The 24,118-nt window shown below is 44.9% G+C and overlaps 1 protein-coding gene across 5 annotated transcripts; it reads left to right on the top strand.

Moving 5' to 3' along the window:
* Window positions 1–328: 328 nt before the first annotated feature.
* On the top strand, window positions 329–13,930 carry LOC101742724 (hydroxylysine kinase). Of its 5 annotated transcripts, none has more exons than XM_062676845.1 (7): window positions 329–495; window positions 1,761–2,054; window positions 3,255–3,454; window positions 9,413–9,532; window positions 10,705–10,817; window positions 12,346–12,535; window positions 13,136–13,930. In XM_062676845.1, exons 2-7 carry the CDS (start codon window positions 1,766–1,768, stop codon window positions 13,337–13,339), a joined length of 1,116 nt encoding a protein of 371 aa, XP_062532829.1. In that variant the 5' UTR covers window positions 329–495; window positions 1,761–1,765; the 3' UTR covers window positions 13,340–13,930. The 5 variants fall into 5 exon arrangements, with proteins under 5 accessions (XP_062532829.1, XP_062532830.1, XP_037877148.1 ...); XM_062676846.1 differs by having other exon boundaries at window positions 333–451; window positions 1,754–2,054; XM_038021220.2 differs by having other exon boundaries at window positions 338–495; window positions 1,754–2,054.
* Window positions 13,931–24,118: the final 10,188 nt, after the last annotated feature.

Genomic DNA, 24,118 nt, shown 5'->3' with positions numbered 1-24,118 from the left:
TCTTAAGTGGTTACTGGAGCCCATAGACATCTACAACGTAAATGCGCCACCCATCTTGAGATATAAGTTCTAGGGTCTCAAGTATAGTTACAACGGCTGCCCCGTCCTTCGAACCGAAACGCGTTACTGCTTCACGGCAGAAACAGGCAGGATGGTGGTACCTACCCGCGCGGACTCATAAGAGGTCTTACCATCGGTAAAGTAATTGAAAGGAGTCCTCAGAAGTTGGCTTGGCTTCGTGACGGCGACTACTCATCATCAGCCCGCGCGCATGTCTACCTACGGATTATAAAATACCTATCGTTATTGAGTCCAGCAATGGTAATCAATTGCTATCGCGGAACCTAATAAGGCGCTCTTCTCGTGTTTTATCTAGTCTTCTTGCGCAAACGATGATCCCGCACTTGTAGCCGTGTGGTTCAAACATCAGTTCACACCCAGGAGTGCAACGGTACGCTTGTATTGATCGAAAATTGTTTGTTTGTTTGTCTGAAGGTAAATTTTATTATATGTTTTGTTTATTAGCCGCGGTTTGAGAACAAGTCATAATTTCATCTTAAATTGCCAAAGTGAATTGTTTTAATTACCTTCTCAATAATGAATGCTATACTTAATGAATTGTTAATAAAATGCTATAGTTAGGATATAAAAATATATTAGTGAGTTATCGCCATACCAAAGGCAAACAAATTTAAATTAACGCAAAATAATTTTAATTTTCTAATCAAAGCCGCCATCTAAGCCCAATCGACTAAAACTATTCATTATATAAAAAAATCTTCGTTATTTATTTTTCCATTTCAAAAAGATCGTAAGTTTATTTCCATTGAGGACAATTTTCCTAAATCAATCACAATAATGCGGTTTGGTCATCATGTGATGTTCGTTACGCCCAGCCACCGCTAGAGAGCGCTAGTTGTACAATCTTATTATTTTGAGAAAGATACCTTTGAAGTTCATTTCGTGTTTAAGATCATTCGAGATTATTTTTAGAGGCACCTTTTACGAAATTTATATACTACTACTGTGGGTATTATGTACATAAATTTCTAAAAATAATACCTCATTTCTAATACTCTTTTGATATATTTAAAGTAAAGAGCGAAATGAACTTTTCTGTAACCGTGCCTTTATCTCAACCGTCCAGCGTACTGGAGTATTTTTGTTGTCCCAACTACTTTCCTGGCGTTAGGAAGTCAAGCAATCTGCATTCCAACTAAACGACAACATGCTGGATCGGCATTTTCAAGAAGATTCTTCTAGATCTCTGGAAGAGATTCAATCAATTCAAATTCACTGGTGGTAGGACCTCTTGTGAGTCGGCGCGGATAGGTGCCAACACCGTGCCTATATCTGCCGTGAAGCAATAATGCGTTTCGGTTTGAAGGGTGGGGCAGCCGTTGTAACTATACTTGAGACCTTAGAACTTATATCTCAAGGTGGGCGGCGCATTTACGTCGTAGATGTCTATGGACTCCTGTAACCACTTAACACTAGGTGGGCTGTGAGCTCGTTCACCGATCAGAGTAATAAAAAAAATGGTGCTTCAAGAATTTGGAGCTCTAAAAAACTGGTTTCTTCAGATCATCATCATCATAGTCGGTTACTCTTGACAGAGCAGGTGTGGTCGTATCGAATCCTTGTTTATTACAGCCTTGACAGAGGTTCTCCATAGTTTGCGAACTGAGGCTTGGCACACTCACTCGTCAAGTGGGGTTATGGTAAGTGGTAAGGACTTAATGTCTGTGGTTAGTTGACAGGTAATATGACTGACGCGAAGCTACTACTGGAGCCGGGGCAGGTTATCCGTCCGATAATCGACCACGAGCAGGTGAAGCTACTGGCCGAGCGTCTCTACGGGATATCCGTGCTGGACCTGACCGAGCTGAACGGCTACGACGACAAGAACTACAAGCTGACCGAGGACCCGAACATGAAGAACCCGCTCATCACGAACCACTCGCCCTACGGCTACGTCCTCAAGATCATGAATTCGATTGACTCGCAGAACGTCGGCGTTGTCGAGGCCCAAAATGAGATTATGAATTTTTTGGGTGAGTACCACTTAATTTTCGATCGATACTTACTTTCGTGCGATGTTCTTTCTGCTTTTTTTTCCTACCTAAGCTTGAGAGGCTATATCAGCGTAACCTTAACTACTAGGTGAGCTCACGGGGCTCAAACCTGACGCCGTTGCTAACACGAACCCAAGCAAGAGCCCTGCTTCGCAGAATCTACCACCGAATCGGAAACGCGATCGACTGAGAAGACTTTTTTTATTTTTTTTATTGCCTTTGTAGGCAGACGAGCATACGGCCCACCTGATGGTGAGTGGTTACCATTGCCCATGGACTTCAACAATGCCAGGGGCAGAGCCTAGCCGCTGCCTACCGCTTAATACTCTCCACAAGCCTTGTTGAAGAACGACATGTCATAGCGCTCGGGAAACACCGGCGAGAAACTCAGCGGGCTGTGTGTGGGTTAATTTACTCGTGGAGCCCTTCGTCACAAGCGACGGGTTCGACGAGGACGGTGACCGGTGCTTGAGGTACCTAGAAGCACCGTTAGTGGATCGGGAGGATCCGAAACAACGTGTTCTTTCTGCATTCTTCAAACCGTGTCCATTCAATACTGAGTGTAGGTATCTTGGAATGCATCCCATTCTCTTCGGTCTCTTGCCTTCCGCATCCAGTCCCTATCAACCACTTTGACCAGGTCATCAGTCCACTTCGTTGGCTGTCTGACGACGTCCAGTACGAGGTCTCCACTCCAGTATGCTTGTGCCCCACCGATTGTCAGTTCAAAGACATATGTGACATATGTGTTCCGATGAGTCTGTTTCAATACTCGAGCGTAACGACTACACATATCTTCTGTATGTGCCTCTGCCTCCTGCCTCCTACCTCCTACCTCCTGCTTCCTGCTTCTGCCTACGTATGCACAGCTCGTCACAGCTCCGGCTCTCTACGGCGGATATATCCGAGGTGTGGCAACGACGCACGTCAGATCCGACGGCCGAATGAAGTGTGAATAATTATTCTTATATTACTACTTAACTTATTAACTGCTAATTGTTTATCTGTTGGTGTTTGGTAACTTTAGTTTAAAGCTACCTTTCTATGTCATGTATGGAAATTAACATTATTCGGATATACTTGAGATACAATAATTTACCTCAAGTCTAATTAGGGGAAAAGGTTATCGTTAACCCTCTTCTACCCACAAAGATCCATAAATTATGTTTAATCCTTTAGCCACTCGCTCCGTGACCTGTCCCAAGCCAGTACGGAATATATTCGGTCATCTACACTCCATCGAGGACCTGGGAGGCAAGAAACACGCCGTAAGACTGCTGGAGTATGTACCGGGAGAGCTCTTGAAGAACTGTCCCTTGTCCGAAGCTCTCCTGTATCAGCTCGGAGAATTTGTCGCTAATCTGGATAACAAATTGCAGGTAAGCATTTGCAAGATTTGGGCCGGCGGAATGCTGTCGATAAATATCGAATAGAAAATTCACAAACAATAAATTTATTTCAAGTTAGATGTCACAAGAACTTGCTTTTCATTTTTGCAATGAATATTATGACACTAGAAAAAAAACATCCCTAAAAACTATCTCACTCTGTAAAACAGTTGTTTTTTATTGCCCTTGTAGGCAGACGAGCATACGGCCCACCTGATGGTGAGTGGTTACCGTCGCCCATGGACTTCAGCAACGCCAGGGGCAGAGCCAAGCCGCTGCCTACCAAAGATACAGAGAATATGATTCCGTCGTAGTGGAAATACACAGAACTGTGGTAGCTACCCTTCCGGGCTAGCAATTGGGGTAGATTGCAAGTGATTACAATAAATAAATTGTCTATATCTGCCGTGATGCAGTAATGCGTTTCGGTTTGAAGGGTGGGGCAGCCGTTGTACTGTAAAAAAGTGAGACTAAGAACTCATGTCTCAAGTTGTGTTGCATTCACGTTGTTCATGTCTATGGGCTCTGGCAACGACTTAACGTGAGGTTGCCAACTCGTTTGATTTAAGCAAAAAAAAAATGAAATTTGATCTAAAATAAAATATTAATCTCAGAATTACTGGTCTTTACTCCATACGTATAACCTTTTTTTTTTTTTTTTTCGGGCCGGGGGCCGAACCTCCTACGAGGTCCCCGCGCCTAGGGGGCGCGCGGGGTATGTGAGACTCAACGATCTGCAGGTGTTGAGAGCAGATCGCGGGCCCAAGGATTTTAGGGCCCACCCACTAAACGACTCCCCTGCACTCTTACACCCGACGTCCGATCTCCGTCCGGGGTCAGAACCCGTTCAGAGTAGGGGGGTTCCCGCGGTCAACACTACAACCAGACACGCGGCGCCACCCCGAGGACGCCCGACCGACGGGTCGTCGAGGCGATAGTCGACGACCAACGACGTCGGTCTCCGCGGTACGGCGGCCCTACCAGGCCGCCCGGGCGGTGCCGCTGGTGTTCCGGGATACCCCGCTGGGCCAGAACCAGCCTGCCGGGTCGGAACGCGATACACCGCCGACCGGGTTGCTCTTCAACAGTATGTTCGGCGACGACAGCGACGACGAAAATGCGGACCGCATCGCAGTCCGCAGCCGCCGACGCGCCGTCCCGTCCTCCTGGTGCCAGCGCGCTAGAGTGACGGTAGCGTGCGGCGCAGCCTCAACCCCCTTAGGTCGCCCCGTGACCATCACCGGGAGGAGACTGCCTCCTCATAGGGGCTGGAGCTGGACAAACGCCCTCCTCCGAACCCCGGCTCGACGGCGGCGGCACGGCGCCGAGAGGGAAGAAGAGCTCTCCCTCTCCCGTTCCGCCGCCTCCTTCTGCGAGATGGTGGACTCGCAGAAGTCGAGCATCGCCTGCCAGGACTCGTCGCTGCCGAGCATCGTAGCCACGACGGTCGGAAGCGACAAGTCCGGTCCTATATTTGCAACGAGGACGCGGCGCTGCTCCACGAAAGCGGGGCAGTACGCGAGCGTGTGCTCCGCCGTGTCCTCGTTGCAGCCACTGCAGTGGTGGCACTTCGGCGTCGGCTCCCTCCGGGCGACGAGGTGCAGGTAGCGACCGAAACAGCCGTGTCCCGTGAGCACCTGTGTCGCCCGGAAGGTGAGACGTCCTCGGTCGCGATTCACCCATTCCGAGAGGACCGGGCGGATCGCCTCGACGGTCCGTCGCCCGTAGGCGGGGTCCGCCAGGCGGCGAGACCACGCCTCGAGCACGGCACGCCGAGATTGAAGCTTCCGCGCTCGAACTTCCGCCGCCCCGGGACGCGGCTCCCCCCTGGAGCGGAGATCGCATCGCCACGCGTAATCCGCAGCGAGCGCCTCCGCTTCCAGGTCCCAGGGAGGCGTCCCAGCTAGCACGCACGCCGCCTCAAACGAGACGGTGCGGTATCCACGAACCGCCCTGACCGCAATCGCGCGCTGCGGACGTCGCAACGCCGCAACGTTGTCGCGGGTCAGGGCGTGGCACCACACGGGAGCCCCGTACAGTGCCATCGACCGCACCACCCCCGTGTAGAGGCGGCGCACCACCAAGTCAGGCCCCCCGACGTTCGGCAACAGCCGACTCAGCGAGCCGGCAGCCGCCATCAGTCGGGGACCTAATCTTTCAAAGTGAGCGCGGAAGCTCCAACGACCGTCCAGTACGAGACCGAGGTACCGCAACCCGGTTGCCTCGATCTCGACGCGAACGCCTCCGATCACGAGGTGGGCCCCCTGAGGCGGCGCTCTCCGGGCCCCGTGAAACAACAGGGCCTGGGATTTATCGAGCGCCACCTCCAGACCCAGCCTTCGGATCCTGCCGATGACGAAGGCCACCCCCGCACAGGAAAGACGGGCAGACTCTCGCAAGTCCCTCCCCCGGGCCACGACCAAAGTGTCGTCCGCGTAACAAACTACGCTCAGACCCGGAAGAGGAGCACTTAGGGCGCTACGCAGGACCCAGTCGTAGCCGATGTTCCACAAGAGAGGGCCAAGGACCGACCCCTGTGGAACACCGCGCTGGACGGGGAAGCGGAGCACCGCCCCACCGTGCCCGGTGCACACGACCGACCTGTCCTCGAGGTAGGACCCGATCAGCCGACGGAGATACGCAGGGACACCGTGATACTCCAGCGCCCCTGCGATCACCGACCAGGGCAAGGTGTTGAACGCGTTGGCGATGTCAAGGGACACCGCCAGTGCAACCCCGCCCTGGCCGACAGCCTCATCAGAGAGGGCACGCACGCGCATCACCGCGTCGATGGTCGAGCGGCCCTCCCTGAATCCGAACTGCTCCGCTGACAGATCGGGACCCACCCCCGTCAGATGCTGGACGATGCGGGCGGCCACCACCCGCTCGAGCAATTTTCCAGCCTCGTCCAGCAGCACGATGGGACGATATCCCGCAGGTGAGTCCGCGGGGCGTCCCTCCTTCCTTAGCAGAACAAGTCTGCCCGTCTTCCACTGCTTCGGAAACCGTCCCGACTCGAGGCAGGCTTCATAGAGCCGCACGAGTCGGTCCCCAAGGGCACCGAAGGCCAAATCCCAGACCCGGCCGTGAACACCGTCAGGGCCGGGGGCCGCGTCCTTCCTCCGCATCCTCGACACGGCCGCACGAATCTCCTCCTCCGAGATGCTCGGAGGGACCACCTCAGCAGGGGCATCACCGCTCACGCTACTGCGTGGTGGCGCGCCCATGGAAGGGGGCTCGAAGCCCCTCTCCATCCGCGGGAACAGCCCGGAGACAATCTCCCGCAGCTGCTGAGGCTGGAGACGTTCCGTCACCGGGAGCGCCCACGGCCGCAATTTCTTGCGGACCGTTTGGTACGGGCGCCCCCAAGGATCTTGGTCAAGCGTCTCCAGGAGCGTCTTCATGCTCTGAGACTTGGCCTCGCCGATGGCCCGCCGCAGTGCCTCCTGCTTCTGACGGCAGTCGGCATGCAGGCGGGTCGCCACCTCCGCGAAGTCCGCATCGCGAAGGCGGCGACGGCGGTGGCGGGCGCTTCGGCGGCGCGCCCGCACGCACTCCTCTCGGAGGAGCGCGATCTCGGGCGTCCACCAGTACGCACCGCCACGCGGAGCGCGACCGCTGACCCGGGGCATCGCAGCATCGCAGACGCGACGCATCGTACCCCGGAACCATTCGGCCTCCAACTCCACGTCCACTAGACGCGCGGGCATCGGCGCCCACGCGGCCACTGTGGCCGCCTCCACCGCAAGCACCTTGTTCAGGCGCTTCAGTGCCCATCGCGGGAATGATCGGGGAGCACTACGCGGGAGCTCCTCCTCGCCGCGGGCGTCTTCGGCCGGCGCGTTCAACGAGGTGGAAACGGAGAGCTCAAATCGGACGAACCGATGATCCGAGAGCGTCTCCGCCCCCTCGAGGACACGCCAACCACAGACACGGCGCGCGGCGGACGGAGACGCGAACGATACGTCCACGTGTGATTCCCCGTTCCACCGCACGCAGGTCGCGACCGAACCTCTGTTTAGGAGACAGAGGCCGGTCGCGAAAGCCCACTCCGACAGGAATTCGCCACGCGAGTCCGTGCGGGGGGATCCCCACGCCGTACATTTAGCGTTGAGGTCCCCCGCTAGTATCACTGGGCGAGACTCGAAGCGATGAACCAACGCCTCGAGCCCACCCAGGAACTGCTCGAACTCGGCGAGACTCCTGTTCGGAGAGAAGTACACCCCGATCACGACGGTTTCGTCGACCCTAACTACGACGTACCCAGATCCCCTGGCCACCATTCCAAGGGGGGGTAACGCCGCCGACTGTCGCATCACGATCGCCACGGAGCCATCGACATCTCCGGCCCAGGAGTCCTCCCGGTCGGAAGGTACGAAGTATGGCTCCGCGACGATCGCGATGTCGATGAACCACTCCGCCATGGTATGGACGAGGAGATCCTGCGCCCTGGCGGAGTGGTTCACGTTCGCTTGAAGGAAGCGATGGACGTGATCCATTATTGAGGTATCACGTCCATCGCTCCCTCGTCTTCCGTCCCGCCTTGCGGCCCGACGGCCGCGGCGGGAACTGACGGGCCGGCTGTTTCACACGCAGCCGGCTCTTCCTCTGACTTTTTCTTCTTTTTCCCGCCACGCCTCCTCTTTGTGGAGGAGGGTGCGGAAAGACAGGCCGGACCCCCGGCCCGATGATCGGCCCGCCGTTTCGCTGCATCACACAACACGCAGTGCGGTGTTGCAGCGGTGCAGGAGGCTGCCTTGTGTCCGGGCTGACAGCAACGGAAGCAAAGTCCGCTGCGATCCACAGCCGACGGGCACTTGGCGAGGCCGTGCCCGGTGCCAAAGCACCGGAGGCATCGCCATGGACGTGCCTCCTGCAGCTGCACGTGGGCTATCACCCAACCCACGCGCAGCCTCCCCGGCGAGTCGGCAGGCCGACCTTGTGGAGGCGTGGCCAACAGGGTGGCCGCCTGCACGGGGCAACGCGCCCACACGGTGAAAGCCCCAGAGTAACAACTCCGGAGCTCTCCCACCTTCACTTGTGCGAGGGCGCAGTTGCCCTGCGATGCAATAGCGGCGGCCACTTCCATCTGAGTAGCGCACTCATCCAGGCCCGTCACCTTAATCTCTGCCATCTTGACGGGCCTCTCGATTCGCTATATATTTCAATTGCTAACTATATTTCAATTGTCTAAATACGCCGCTGTTAAAACTTCATTTCTTAATCTAGGCATTGACAATTAGCTGTCATCTAATAAATGATATGTAGGCCCATGATGTCAATTTTTTTATTGCATATATGTGTGGAAGACCTCATAGGTCACATGGTGTTAATTGGTTACCGGAGCCCATAGACATCTACAACGTAAATGCCGGCACCCACCTCGAGATATGAGTTCTAAGGTCTCAGTATAGTTAACGGCCGTCTGGTGAAGTGGTAAGTGACATGGTCACTACACAAGGGGGTCGCGGGTTCGAATCCCGCCAAGGGAAGATATTTGTATGATAAATATAATGTCTTTTCCAGGGTTATGGATGTAAATTAAATATATGTATGTGTATAATAAAAATCTTACATTTATTTCCGTTATCTGGTACCTGTAACACAAGTTCTTTACGAACTTAGCACGGGACCAGTTAACGTGGCGTGACCCTTCAAACCGAAACGCATCACGGCAAAAATAGGCAGGGTTTTTTTTATTTTTTTTTATTGCTTATATGGGTGGACGAGCTCACAGCCCACCTGGTGTTAAGTGGTTACCGGAGCCCATAGACATCTACAACGTAAATGCGCCACCCATCTTGAGATATAAGTTCTAAGACCTCAGTATAGTTACAACGTACTTACCCGTGCGGACTCACGAGAGGTCCTACCACCAGTAATATGGCAAATTGGCAAATCTCAAGTGTGAGTTAGATTTTTGTATCGACTACCCGCGTTTTCTTTCAGAACTTCAACCACTCCGGTCTGGTCAGCAGACAGCACATGTGGATGCTCTCTATGGTCCCAGAGCTGGAGAAATTCAAGTATGTGATCAAGGACTCGGAGAAGCTGGATTTAGCAGAAGAGGTAATAATGGTTTATGCAGCTTTAATAAATAACATTCCTATATCCTCAAAGTGGTTTTCTAAATAAATAACCCACAGACACAACCCACTGAGTTTCTCGCCGGATCTTCTCAGTGGGTCGCGTTTCCGATCCGGTGGTAGGTTCTGCGAAGCACTGCTCTTGCTAGGGCTAGTGTTGGCAACGTCATCAGGTTTGAGCCCCGTGAGCTCACCTACTAGTTAAGGTGACTCTGAAATAGCCTCTCAAGGCTCTCAGCTTAGGTAAGAAAAAAATATTACATAAACAATCCAAAATAAATGTACCTTTACTAAAGTATCTATGTACATACATACTAGTCGATTTATTTGCTTAATATTTAGTAGTACCGGTACCTAAAGGTTACCGGTAATAGATTGTAGCGTCACCCGCGACCGTGGGGTCGACGACCTCGCGCGGCACTTCGGTTTACATTTGCGTTCCATTGCGTGCAATTCAAAAGCTATGTAACATAAAGTTCTATCTCGATTTCATTCATTTCGGCTCCAAGGATGGTCTCTGCACACGTCGTATACCTATCAGCTCTCGGCAATGACCCCTTCATGCCTGGAAGCCACGGAAATATGGCCAAAACGTTATCATGAATTGAAACTAATAAAAGCGGAGTTGGCGTACCAAATTTCCGGAATGGTCGTCTAATTAAAAGGAAATCACTTTCATTATTGCCATCCTGGCTGAAATGAGAACAAGGATATACAAATAGCTAATTATTTTTATTTGATTTAAGAGAGAGATTATTTTTACGCAAAATACTACAAAAAAGATCAGGTTCTCTCATTTCAAATGTATTTTTATTTGTATTTTCATTTTTTATTTTCATTTTATTTGTATTTTGTATTTTCATGTCACTATTGTTGATCGAAGGTATTCTCATAAGTTTTAGACCTTTTTGTGTTGCTGAACCGATTTGATAACACTTTTTTTATTTCACAATGTTAAATTCCATCAAGATCTGTCTGGGAGAGTTGGAGTTTTCCTTAAATATGACGTATTTGTGACTTCGACTGTGTTGAGAATATTCATATATATATTTTTAAGTCGATTTCTTTATTGTTAAAAAAATTGTTTTAAGTTCCATTTTAACTTGTCTCATTCTTCTTTAAGTTCGAAGGTGTAAAATTATTTGTTGGCTACAGGTGATAGAAGAATTCAAGTATGCTGTGGTGCCACGCTTGGACGAGCTGGAGAAGGGAGTGATCCATGGTGATATCAATGAGATGAACGTGCTTGTTCTACCGAAGGATGCTGGGTATGTGGACATGTGTGTGCTTACTGGTGGTAGGATCTCTTGTGAGTCCGTAGGTACCACCGCCCTGCCTATTTCTGCCGTGAAGCAGTAATGTGTTTCGGTTTGAAGGTCGAAGCAGCCGTTGTAACTATACTGCTACCTTAGAACTTATATCTCAAGGTGGGCGGCGCATTTACGCTGTAGATGCCTATGGGCTCCAGTAACCACTTACCACCAGGTGGGCTGTGGTGAGCTCGTCAACCCATCTATGCAATAAATAAAGAAACATTATGCCGCGGATAAGCGTTTGTAAGTTTTTAGTGGAAATACTGGATTCTGGGGTGTGCTGTTAGTAGCGCTGGTCTTCTTTTATTGCTGTGGCTGGACTGACGTGCTCACAGTCCGCCGGGAGTTAAGTGGTTACTGAAGCTAGTAGCAGTGGCTTAATTATATAACGGGTGAAACCGGTACGAGTGACTGGTTCGCGGCAGAAATAGGGAGTTTGAGGCAAAAACTTTAATTTTTTATTATTGCTTAGATAGGTCGACGAGCTCACAGCCCACCTGGTGTTAAGTGGTTATTGGAGCCAATAGATATCTACAACGTACCTAAATGCACCCCACCCACCTTGAGATATAAGTTGTAAGGTCTCAGTATACCTAGTAACAACGGCTGCCCCGCCCTTCAAACCGAAACGCATTACTGCTTCACGGCAGAAATAGGCAGGGCGGTGGTACCTACCCGCGCGGATTCACAATAGGTCCTACCATCAGTTCCGTCTCAAGTTATGCTTTAGAGTTACTCATGCTTAACACTTTTTATGAGTTATTTCTTTGTTACATTATGTTTGTGTCATCGGTAAATGTGTCCACTGTAACACATCCCACACCACAGATGTCGAGGGTAAAGATCGGGCTCCTTCTCCCTATTAATCTCCAGCTAACAGTCAACAAAATAAGCTTGACGTGTCGCTCGAGACGGCCCGTATCTTATCATAAAACAACAGTTTGTTTTGAAGTTACGAAACACGATAAGCTTGGAGTGTTTTGAAAAAAAATCACCGGTGATGTGAACTACATTATAAGCAATGAAATTAAAGTCGTTTTAGCCTAAAGGATAAAACGTCCAATATATTTGTATGTAGCGATGCACCGGTGTTCGAATCCCGCAGGCGGGTACCAATTTGTCTAATGAAATACGTACTCAACAAATGTTCACGATTGACTTCCACGGTGAAGGAATAACATCGTGTAATAAAAATCAAACCCAAAAAATTATAATTTTCGTAATTACTGGTGGTAGGACATCTTGTGGGAGGTACCACTGCCCTGCCTATTTCTGCCGTGAAGAAGTGATGCGTTTCGGTTTGAAGGATGGATCAGCCGTTGTAACTATACTGAGACCTTAGAGCTCATATCTCAAGGTAGGTGGCGCTTTTACGTTGTAGATGTATATGAGCTCCAGTAAAGACTTAATATCAGGTGGGCCGTGAGCTCGTCCATCCATCTATAGAAGCTATAGAAAAACTGTATATTTCTCATGGTTCTAGCGCATCGGATTATCGCATATCAGGAGTGATCGATTTTGGGGACATCCAATATTCGTACTACGTGTTTGAGCTGGCCATCACTATGACGTACATGATGCTGATGTCCGGGGACCCCAGGGTAGGGGGACTGGTGCTCGCCGGCTACACGGTCACCAGGAGGCTGCCTGATGAAGAATACAGACTATTGAAGGTTCGTTTTGATAGGTTACGAATTATTCTAATGTTTTATGATCAGACATTGTACAAACTTATAATTAAAATTCGTGAATAATATACGACTTTCCAAACCATCGATTTAGTTAATAAAACTGAAAAAATCCTGTAATATTGTTTATATGAGTGTGCTAAGGACACTATGGTACTCTTTGAGATCATCAACATCAATCCAAAGCTACCCACTGCCGGACACATGCTTAATCTAATTTGATCACCATGAGATATATAGTCAATTTCCTATTGATACAATCCACTGGGTTACAAAGAATGCGCCCGATCCATTAACGGTGCTTTTAGGCACCACACCCACAGACACAGCCCACTGAGTTTCTCGCCGGATCTTCTCAGTGGGTCGCGTTTCCGATCCGGCGGTAGATTCTGCGAAGCGCTGCTCTTCCTAGGGTCAGTGTTAGCACCACTCCGGTATGAGCCCCATGAGCTCCCCTACACACGTTAGGGTGAAGCTGAAATAGCCTCTCAAGGCTATCAGCATAGGTAGGAAAAAAAAATTGCGTTACAAACAAATTTGATTTCACTGTACATTGTTTCAATATACGAATCCGTTGTATTTCAGACCCTGATCTCGGCTCGTCTGGTCCAGAGTTTGATCTTAGGCGCGTACACTCTGGAACAAGACCCGAAAAACACGTATGTCACGTCCACTGAGAAAGCGAATGGATGGGAACTGCTCCGAAAGATCAGGAAAACGAAACCCACAGAGAACGGAGACCCCACGGACTGGAAGGCCATTGCCAATGAGTTTTTGACTAGAAGCTAAATAAACGTAAAAATAATAATATTGGTAATAGGTGGAGCATTAAGAGCGTTTTGCATGAAGCCACCAATAGAAAGTATTGTAACCAAAAATTTGTTTTTGAGTTAAAGAAGTAATGTCATTTATTTTTAGTGTGTAATCGAAAAGTAATCGATTTTTCACGTAATAATATGTCACTGAAATTAATTACGAACATTCTGTTTTGTAGGACCTAAATACGCAAGTCCAGACGTAGAATAATAATTTGATAGTAAAGTTGAAAAGAGGTAATTAATGTATTCTTCAACTTTCTTATCTTCTTGATCTTTAAAAAATATAGATTTATTGGAGAAATAAAAATCCAGTTACATTTTTAGCATTCAAATAAGAATTCAGTTACAGTTATATTTCAATAATCACATATTTATAACAACTATAAGCAAAAAGAGAATAATTGAAAGCGAAATGCTTGCTTAGTATGATGTTGTAAATGAATAAAATCCATATTAATATTCCGTAGTGTTGTTACGTAGGAAGTTAGGTAGTAGTTTATTTGTATTCAGATAAGTATTATGTTTGTAAATCATTAGTATTAAATAAAGACTGTTAAGTGAAGGAATTTGTTTGTTTTCTACTAAAATCACAGTAAACTAATTTGACTTCAAATAAAACAAGATTGCCAAAATTAGATAAAAAGATAGTTCTTTGTGTTAAACTATTTTTAGTATAGTGACATCTAGCGGTATAATTGACCATTGCTTCAAGAATCATGAAGTGACTTTCAATGTAGTGTTTCTAAGTAACAATAGATGTCACTATAAATTGATAATTGTATCACAGAACAAAAAAATGCAGTGCTGCTTTGATAATGTATTAATAGATGGCGCTGTAATTCTAACTACCAACCATTACGTACTTTTGAAACATTTAAATTGAGAAAAGGTCATTAATAACAATCTAAGTCGTACATATCACATTTCTGGAATTTTCTGCGATTTTCGAGAGTCGTAGACATACATATTTAAAACTTCTTTAACGTTTAATCTCGGATCATCATTTATTATTTCAGACGTTTCAAAAACTTTATTAAGCTAATATTATTTTGTTAAACAAGTCGTATTTAGTATACTATCTAATACGGTAGCATTCGAAATGTCGTAAACAATAAGATGATGATAAAAACACGATTGATTATAGCGTAAAAGTATTTTATTTTTGCTGCGAAAGCCTCGTGTTCCATGAGGGCGCTACGGGCGTGGTTTTATTAAAATCATTGATATTTCGACCAGACGTTTCTCTGTGGACGATGTCAAGAACAAAATTTAGCACTAATGAGCTCTAATAAGCAAGTCTCTCCCGAACTTATCTCTGGAAAGCGTGTTGGAGGTTTTAACTACTAAACAGTGCGCTTATTAACGTTCTCGATGGCATAAAAGTTAACTCAAATTAGTATGCAGTTGGAACGTTTACCTACATTTGCCGCTAGGGGCGCTGTTCTAACTGCCTAAGAACAGCCGAAATCTATGATGACTTTACGGTATATTTAATTTTATTTATTTATCTATTGTACATAAAAGAATCAAGATGATTTTAATTTGGAAAGTTTCCTTTGGTAAACCGCACGCACATATTCAAAAGAGGGATATCGGACAAAAAATAAATAAATGCTAAAAAAAAATGTTATTATCACTAAGAGAGTTTTACAGATTGTTTTAATAACAGCGCCTGGATACTAAATGGGATTGGAGAATATTGTCTTCACTGTACTCCGATCCCGGCAACTAATATATGGATTTAAAAAAAAAACACCTTCACATAGAAGAGATACTATTTATGTTCAGAGTTGTCAATTAACGCGTCAAATTTGATAGATCATTCTAGAAAGTGCAGGCTTAACGAAACTTAATTAACGGGTCAAGGGTCACAAGGTCAGAGATCGAATTAAGAGAATTAATCTATTAAAATGAAATACATCGTTGGTTTAATTTTATTTTCGTATTCTGACTGTGTAAGTTATAGAGATTATTTTAATGATATGATGAGATGCTTGAGCTGATCTTAACAAAGTATTACGTGAGAGTATACACAATAAGCCGCCGACTTTTCGCTGGCTCTTCTCATCTCGCTGGGTCGCGATTCCGATTCGGTGGTTGATTCAGTGAAGCATTGCTCTTGCTAGGGTTAGTGTTAGCAAATTCTCTCAGGCTGATCCCGTGAGCTCACCTCTCCGTCCGTGAGAAGCTGGGATAGCCCTTTAGTCGTCGTGGCTTAAAAGATAAGACGTCCGGTGCATTCGTATCGAGCGATGCACCGGTGTTTGAATCCCGCCGGCGGGTACCAATTTTTCTAATGAAATACGTACTTAACAAATATTCACGACGGACTTCCACGGTGAAGGAATAACATCGTGTAATAAAAATCAAAACCCGTAAAATTATAATTTGCGTAATTAGTGGTGGGTCATCTTGTGAGTCCGCACTGTACTACCACCTTGCCTATTTCTGCCGTGAAGCAGTAATGCGTTTCGGTTTGAAGGGTGAGGCAACCGTTGTGACTATACTGAGACCTTAGAACTATATCTCAAGGTGTGTGGCGCATTTACGTTGTAGATGTCTATGGGCTCCAGTAACCACTTAACACCAGGTGGGCTGTGAGCTCGTCCACACATCTAAGCAATAAAAAATAAAAAATAAAAAATAGGCAGGGTGGTGGTACCTCCCGTGCGGACTCACAAGAGGTCCTACCACCAGTAAGGGTTGACTCCTGCAGAGCCTTGCCTAACTGGTTCAAAAATAAGTTTGTTTTCACGCGAAACGGAGCCATGACATAATAATGCATTAATTATTATTAGATACACTGACGTACCTTTTTACTAGCTTTATATTAGCTTCACTTGTATGTATGTTTGTATGTGGACCGATGACAATACACTAATTTGATAGATTATTCCATTATTCAATTTGCAAAATAAGATTTTTGCCAATTTATATAACTTTTATCTATAACTTTTTTTAAACGATTTTAATTTAAATTGTTTTAAATAAGTCGGTTTTTAAAAATATTGAAGTAATTATTGCCTCTCCCCTCTCCACTTCCTCCCCTATCCCACTTTAACAAAACCCAACCCTGCCGTTGCTCACGGTACAGAAACCTTAAAATCTAATTCCCTGAATATCAAACAAACAGCACATAAATCCGACACTCGCATTTACAATACAGTAATTGCTTGTTAAGGACTTGTCTGAGCTTTAGGTTGCGTAATAACCGAGAGCAGCCATTGTATGATAATAAGCTTCAATGAGAAACGTCTATTGCTTTAGAGTTGAGCTTAAAATGAGCAAGTACATGTCGCCAGTTAGAACTGAACTAAGGCATCGAGAGATGGAACGAGATGTGTAGCGATAACTGGGTAATGTTCTGAGTTAGGAACCATTATAGGAAGCTAGTTAACTTTTGTTAAGATCAATTCCGATCATGACTGGTTAAATTGTATTCTGTGAGATTCTCCGCTTTTTTTTCCTACCTATGCTGATAGCCTTGAGGCTATTTCAGCTTCACCCTAACGTGTGTAGGTGAGCTCACGTGGCTCAAACCGGAGTGTTGCTAACACTGACCCTAGTAAGAGCAGTGCCTCGCAGAATCTACCACCGGATCGGAAACGCGACCCACTGAGAAGATCCGGCGAGAAACTCAGTGGGCAAATTCTCCGCGCAGCCTATAGTATAGATATATTCGCGAAGCAGCCGCTCTTGAGTTGTTAGGTCTCCTTCAGAGGCGCTCGGGTAGCTGTTAGCAGATCCCACTCCTCCTGGCTGAGCTCTTGCTCGCCCAACTGTCCTGGTCAATCTGAAAGGGCTCCGGGTCACCAGTAATCCCTCCTACCTAAAAAATTATATAGCATTATAGAAAGTTTTTTTAAGTTATAACGGAAATTAAATAAACAACAAAAGCAGTTATGCAGTGGACTCGTATTTTTATTGATATAACAAGATTCTTTCATTTTGAACGCTTATTAAAAAATTTAACTAAAAAAAGCGAATATCAAAGCAATAATAAAATGTATCAGACTGGACCCACATCGGGGTGTGTGGCAACTTACCATTATACCAATGTGCTTTTATCTATAAACTTTCTTATAGGTATACTCTATACTAATAATCTACACCAATATTATACGAAAATATGTCTGGATTTTTGGGCTCAAACCGCAGAATCTATTCTAAGGATATTCGCAATAAAAATAGCTTAAAGCTTGGAATAGATTAGACTACCTTTCAACTTTTGTTAGGCACGTGTCTCCACACGTTTGCACATTGCAAAGCTTACTTCGCGCCTGGAGAGTGGCGCAGAGAAAGCTGGTGGGTTAAACCTTTTGTGGAATCTTGTTGTAAGGAACAAACAATGGCCCCTGACAGTGTTCCTTGTATTTTTGCATTTTATGTTTTTTATTTTTTATTGCTTAGATGGGTGGACGAGCTCACAGCCCACCTGGTGTTAAGTGGTTACTGGAGCCCATAGACATCTACAACGTAAATGCGCTACCCACCTCGAGATATAAGTTCTAAGATCTCAGTATAGTTACAACGGCTACCTCACCCTTCGAACCGAAACGCATTACTGCTTCACGGCGGAAATAGACGTGGTGGTGGTACCTACCCGTGCGGACTCCCAAGAGGTCCTACCACCAGTGATTACGCAAATTATAATTTTGCGGGTTTCATTTTTATTACACGATGTTATTCCTTCACCGTGGAAGTCAATCGTGAACATTTGTTGAGTACGTATTTCATTAGAAAAATTGGTACCCGCCTGCGGGATTCGAACACCGGTGCATCGCTACATACGAATGCACCAGACGTCTTATCCTTAAGGCCACAACGACTTCCAATGTTGCCTACTAATATAGAGCACAAGCATACTGGAGTGGAGACCTCGTACTGGACGCGGTAACGTGAGCGGACAGCCAACGCGGTGGACCGATGTCAAAGCGGTTGGTAGGATGAGAAAGGCAAGAGACCGAAGAGAATAGGGTGCTTTCAGAGATCAATGGGTGGATATGGGTTGATGAAGGCAGTTATGTAGGGGTTTATGTTTGTTTATAGCTATATTTAAATTGTGACTAGTGTTGAAGTCGTCGCGAAACCGAGCATGTGTTTGTGCTAATCAGACATATTGAGAAGCCCGGCGGAATCCACCGATATTTTTTCGCTCCAACATAAAATTCTCAAATATAGTAATAAAATGTCATATACGAATGGAATCTACTTGAATATTTCAACTTTCCTTATAAAATATTTATTAATATGCTGTTTTAAGTGACTGACTCACTTCTACAGCATTTTTCTAGCCTAAGTTACATGAGTTTTAATTAAAATAATTAGTTGTTGAATACTTTGAGGTCCTTTGAGAAATATTGATTTGGTAACGTCGCTGCGGGTGAGGAGTTTGTTCAATATTTATTTGTTTACATTTCAGATAACGTTAAGCTACAGACGATTGTCGATGTTTTATCCGAAGTATCTCAACGAAAGCTCTTTTTGTTTTTTCCTACCTAAGCTGATGTTCTTGAGAGACCATTTCAACGTAACCTTGATAAGTAGCTGGTGAGCTTTCGGGGCTCAAACCTGTCGACGTTGCTAACACTATAGCCTATTTCTGCCGTGAAGCAGTAATGCGTTTCGGTTTGAAAGGTGGGGCAGCCGTTGTAACTATACTTGAGACCTTACAACTTATATCTCTAGGTCGGAGGCGCATTTACGTTATAGATGCCTATGGGCTCCAGTAACGACTTAACACCAGGTGGGCTGTGAGGCACCCATCTAAGCAATAAAAAAAAACACTGCCCCTAGCAAGAGCAGTGCTTCGCAGAATCTGCCACTGGATCGGAAACGCGAGTCACTGAGAAGATCTGGCGAGAAACTCAGTGGGCTGTGTCTGTGGGTTAATTTACTCGTCGAGCCCTTCATCGCTAGCGACGGGTTCGACGAGAACGATGACTGGATCCTCTGTGATACTTATCTGAATCTATTCATCTATAAGCCAGTACACGGGCATCTGATTGTGAAAGGTGAGGGTTTATCGGAAAATAAGCGTCTGCGCAGGTGAAGATGACGTCTGACTGCTTCATAGCCTGGCCTGTGTCTGTGCGTGTGCACTTAGCGTGAACTACACAAGTGTGCAATGTACCTAATTACCCTAGTTTCGTGATAGGTCTGCGTTTAATGATGTCGTGATCAGTGTGATATTTAGCGAGTGTTAAGTGTATACGTATGTGCGTGGATAGTTGCGGGCGAAAGTGTTAATACAATATTTTTTTTATTGCTTAGATGGGTGCACGATCACAGCTCACCTGGTGTTAAGTGGTTACTGGAGCCCATAGACATCTACAACGTAAATGCGCCACCTACCTTGAGATATAAGTTCTAAGGTTTCAAACATAGTTACAACGGCGCCCCACCCTTCAAACCGAAACGCATTACTGCTTCACGGCAGAAATAAGCAAGGTGAAGAAATAAGAAGCCACTGATCTAAGGAATAATTAAGAAATTTTAATTAAAAATAGTGTAAGAAAATTTTTATTTTATTGTAAAAAAGCGTGGGGTGCGTGGGTGGGTCCTAAAATCCTTGGGCCCGCGATCTGCTCTGAACACTTGCAGATCGTTGAGTCTCACATACCCCGCGCGCCCCCTAGGCGCGGGGACCTCGTAGGAGGTTCGGCCCTCTACCCGAAAAAAAAAAAAAAATGTTATCGGTAGTTATAAATATTTTTTAGCACCCCACGCTTTTTTTTTACAATAAAATCATTTTTTTCTTACACTATTTTTAATTCAAATTTATTAAAAAAAAAACTATTTTTTAGTTGGATTTTCTATAAAAGTGTATTTTGTTAGTGTTTTTTAATCTATTATTTATTTTTAACTTTTTAGTTGAATTTCAATTTATTAATTTGTTTTTTCAATATATTTTTTTAATGTTGAATTGTCATCGGTCCTTAATAAGTATGCCAAATTTCGAGTTAATCCGACGTTTTGAAGGGGTCAAAATCATGTTCAAGAAAAAGCGTATTAAAAACGAAGTTAATTGAATTCCGCAATCGATAATAACATCTATAATATAATCTATAAGTTAAAGTTACCAACTAAGTAAAGTTAAGTTAAGTTATAACATGGTGGGCGGTTTTGTGAGCTCGCATTCCTATGTAACAAACCCTGCCGATTCCTGTCTTGCCAAAGAGACTTTGATTAGATTTTCGCGGATTTTACATTTTGCCGATTTGTAATTACTAGAGGTCCCGCAGTAGTCGAAATTCTACTATAATTAATTGAAATTGTAAGTTTGTACACTATTATTGTATTTTATACTTCTATAATCACAAATTTCGCCAAGGCTACACTATAAAAAAATATTAATAAAGACAAACAATATTTAATCTATTCTCAATTTGACAACAGACGTCAAGAACAAAAGTTTGACAATAAATAGTACGCATGCGTGTGTGCGTCAAATACATGGTATGTAGTGTGTGTAATGTTTTCTTTATTGATTGAATGTATCTTTTATGCATTCTTTTAAAAAAATATTAACATTGTGCACTTCTTCTCTATATTCTGTATAAGTGTGGAAAATTTCATACTCCTCTGTCCACGCAATTTTCGTAAACAGGGATACAAAGTTTTTGCTTCACGTATTAATATATAGATAAAACCAACGCACCCTAATTTATTACTTAAGACACCAGTTACCTGCCAGTGAAATTCCCATCAAAATCAATCTAGCCGGAACAAGCAGAAACACAGTCTAGTATGTTTTTGTAAAGTACCGTAATTTTATGTGTAATTATTGTTAATGAAAATCTATTATTTTGATACTGCAAATAGAAACTTCATCTGCGTTTTCTATGTATATTTATTCTCAACGGATATGATAAATTAAAAGTTACAAGATTTTTCCACTTTCGTGCACGCATATACCTACACTCGTGACGGCATCTTCACGACTAGACAAGTTTAGGGTAGACGCTGATCTAATTAATTCAACCATATTACACTTGTATCTATTTAATGCAGGTTGTTGAAAAGCAATAGTACTGTGGAGGGTATAAGGTCGGAGAGAAAGATCTTTCAACGAATGGGTGTGATTCCTCGGCAGACCCACGGTCCGAATGTTGTTGTTGTTTTCCTAAGCTGATGCCTTGATAGCCTATTTCAACGTAACCCTACCAGTAGGTGAGCTCACGGGGCTCAAACCTGACGGTGTTGCTAACACGAACCCTAGCAAGATCCGTGCTTCGCAGAATCTACCACCGGATCGGAAACGCGGCCCTTCGTCGCAAGCGAAGGGTTTGACGAGAACGGTGACCGGTGTTTGAGGTACCTAAAAGCACCGTTAGTAGATCGGGAGGATCCGAAATGACGTGTTTTGGGCGACGTCGACTGCTTTCCATTCTGTCACTACTGTACTTCTGACACTACACTACACTTGCATAGGTCATGACGGGGCGTATGCAAGTTTTATAGAATGTCAACTTATTTCTAAGGGACAATTTACTTCGCTTGCAAATCATCGGATAGAGCTTGCAAATCATCGGATACAGACCGAATGTTGTTGTTCGGAACTTGTATATATGCAAGCCAATCTTGAAAATGTCGTAAGCGAGATTCAGGCATCCCTCAAATATATTGTGTTGTATGATGGCTACCCGCCACAAGACAAATGAATTTAAATAAGATTTAAAAAAAGTTAATTTTGCCCTAAGTTCTGTATTGGAAAACTGACAGTCGCGTTATATAAAGAACTTCGATGTACACATAACCTCCGATAAACGCTAATCGTCATGTCTGAGGCCACGAGAAGTTTAGTAGTATGTGGTTCAAACCACGATCAATGCCTATTATTCTTGAAGCGTTCCAATAAGTGCCCATGGGCAACACAACTTCTTTAAAAGCGTGAAAAATTAACAACATATTTTTAAGCGCACGTCGATACGTAATTTACGTAACTAATGAACAAATTAACGAGTAGACCCGCAGGCTATGTCTAGTCAATGTTAAATAAACATTTTACTTATAAATACAAAGATGTCTATTTACTGGATCAGATTGGGGCCACTGTAAAAAATATAGTAAGAATCGTGCGCTTAAATTTGAACCGGTATTTAATTTTGTATTATTGTCACTGTGATTGATACTGACCACGCTTATAGGTCTCGTATTAACCCATAGACACAGCCCATTGAGCTTCTCGCTGGATCTTCTCAGTGGTTCGCGTTTCCAATCCGCTGGTAGATTTTGCGAAGCACTGCTCTTGCTAAGGCCAGTGTTAGCAATACATCCGGTTTGAGCCGGACTACTACACTGACTACACTCTAGGGTAAAGCTGTAAATAGCCTCTCAAGACTTATTATTTTTTCCTGGTAGTAGGACCTCTTATAAGTCCGCACGGGTAGATACCACCACCCTGCCTATTTCTGCCGTGAAGCGGTAATGCGTTTCGGTTTGAAGGGTGGGGCAGCCGTTGTAACTATATTGAGACCTTACAACTTATATCTCAAAGGTGGTTGGCGCGTTTACGTTGTAGATGTCTATGGGCTCTAGTAACCACTTAACACCAGGTGGGCTAAGCAACAAAACAAACGAAAAAAAAACAGCATACGGAGGGGAAAAAAAGGTCTCAGAAATGCACTAGCGTTAGGGGGTCTGGTGGCATTAAGGCTCGGTCTACTCGCTCAGTGCATCGTCAGCCCTGAGCGTGACCCTGAAAAAACCAGTTTAACTAACCTAACCCGTTTATAAAAGATACACAAAATCTCGCACATTCGATTAAAAGCGCAGCTTTTGTGATCGCGATAGACACTATTCTCTTTTTCAAGGTTTTTAAGTGTATGAACAACTTTAGTCAGAGTTTATGGGTCCCATAAAATAGATGTAGCTGCTACAACAAGATGTTTTGGAGACATAAAATAACTGAATGAAACATGATATTTTCAATATCTTCGAAAACAAAAGTAAAGATTAAAGTGGTTATGTTAAGTATGTAGGTGTGTATGTGTGTATAGGTAGTTTTACGAGTAGCAAAGCGGTATCAACGTGCGCATGTCTTGATTGAACCTCTACTTCTATTTTATTTTATTGGAACGAAGTTCCTTACGGCAGGCTTGGAGAAGATAGGGATTTTGCTGCGCGACCGAACTGAAAAAAATGTGATAGTAAAAACCGTAAGAAAAAGTCCGTGGAATAAGGCCTTGTTTTCCGCACAGCGATATTTCACCGCGCGATTTTTTTCTCGTAATTCTTTTTTTTTTATATATATGAGTCGTCTATTATCAAAGGTGGCAATCTGTGCATTTGAACAAAAAAATGTTATTGATATGTCAATACAGATTGATTTGAATATAATCGTCTCCTTCAAAGAATACGGTTCAAAACCTGCATTAAATAAAGGTTAATACTTAACCTGTTATTTATCTAAGATGTCGTTCAGAAGAGTTTTGTGACTGCCAATGGAATACAAAGTCAATAATTCGTTTTTCTGATTTACCAATAATTGTCCAAAAGTCACATTGCCGGCTTTGATAATAGTCGACTCATATATAACTTCGTTCCTGTCCGGTGTCCCACGACACCACACATCTTTTTTATTTATTAGGCACACAATACACATCACAAGCTATAAAGATACATAAAAAACACAAGTTATTAAGATACATTACTTATATCTTGGCTTTCTATATCATATCTTCAACGGAGTAATTTAAGTAGTGCTCAACTCTACCGTCTGGACCACAGTATTCATTCGCAGCTTCTC

The sequence above is a fragment of the Bombyx mori genome, chromosome 28 (genome assembly GCF_030269925.1).
Source record: "Bombyx mori chromosome 28, ASM3026992v2".
NCBI lineage: Eukaryota > Metazoa > Arthropoda > Insecta > Lepidoptera > Bombycidae > Bombyx > Bombyx mori.
The sequence above is the reverse complement of the archived record's forward strand: the minus strand, read 5'-3'. Positions and strand labels throughout refer to the sequence as shown.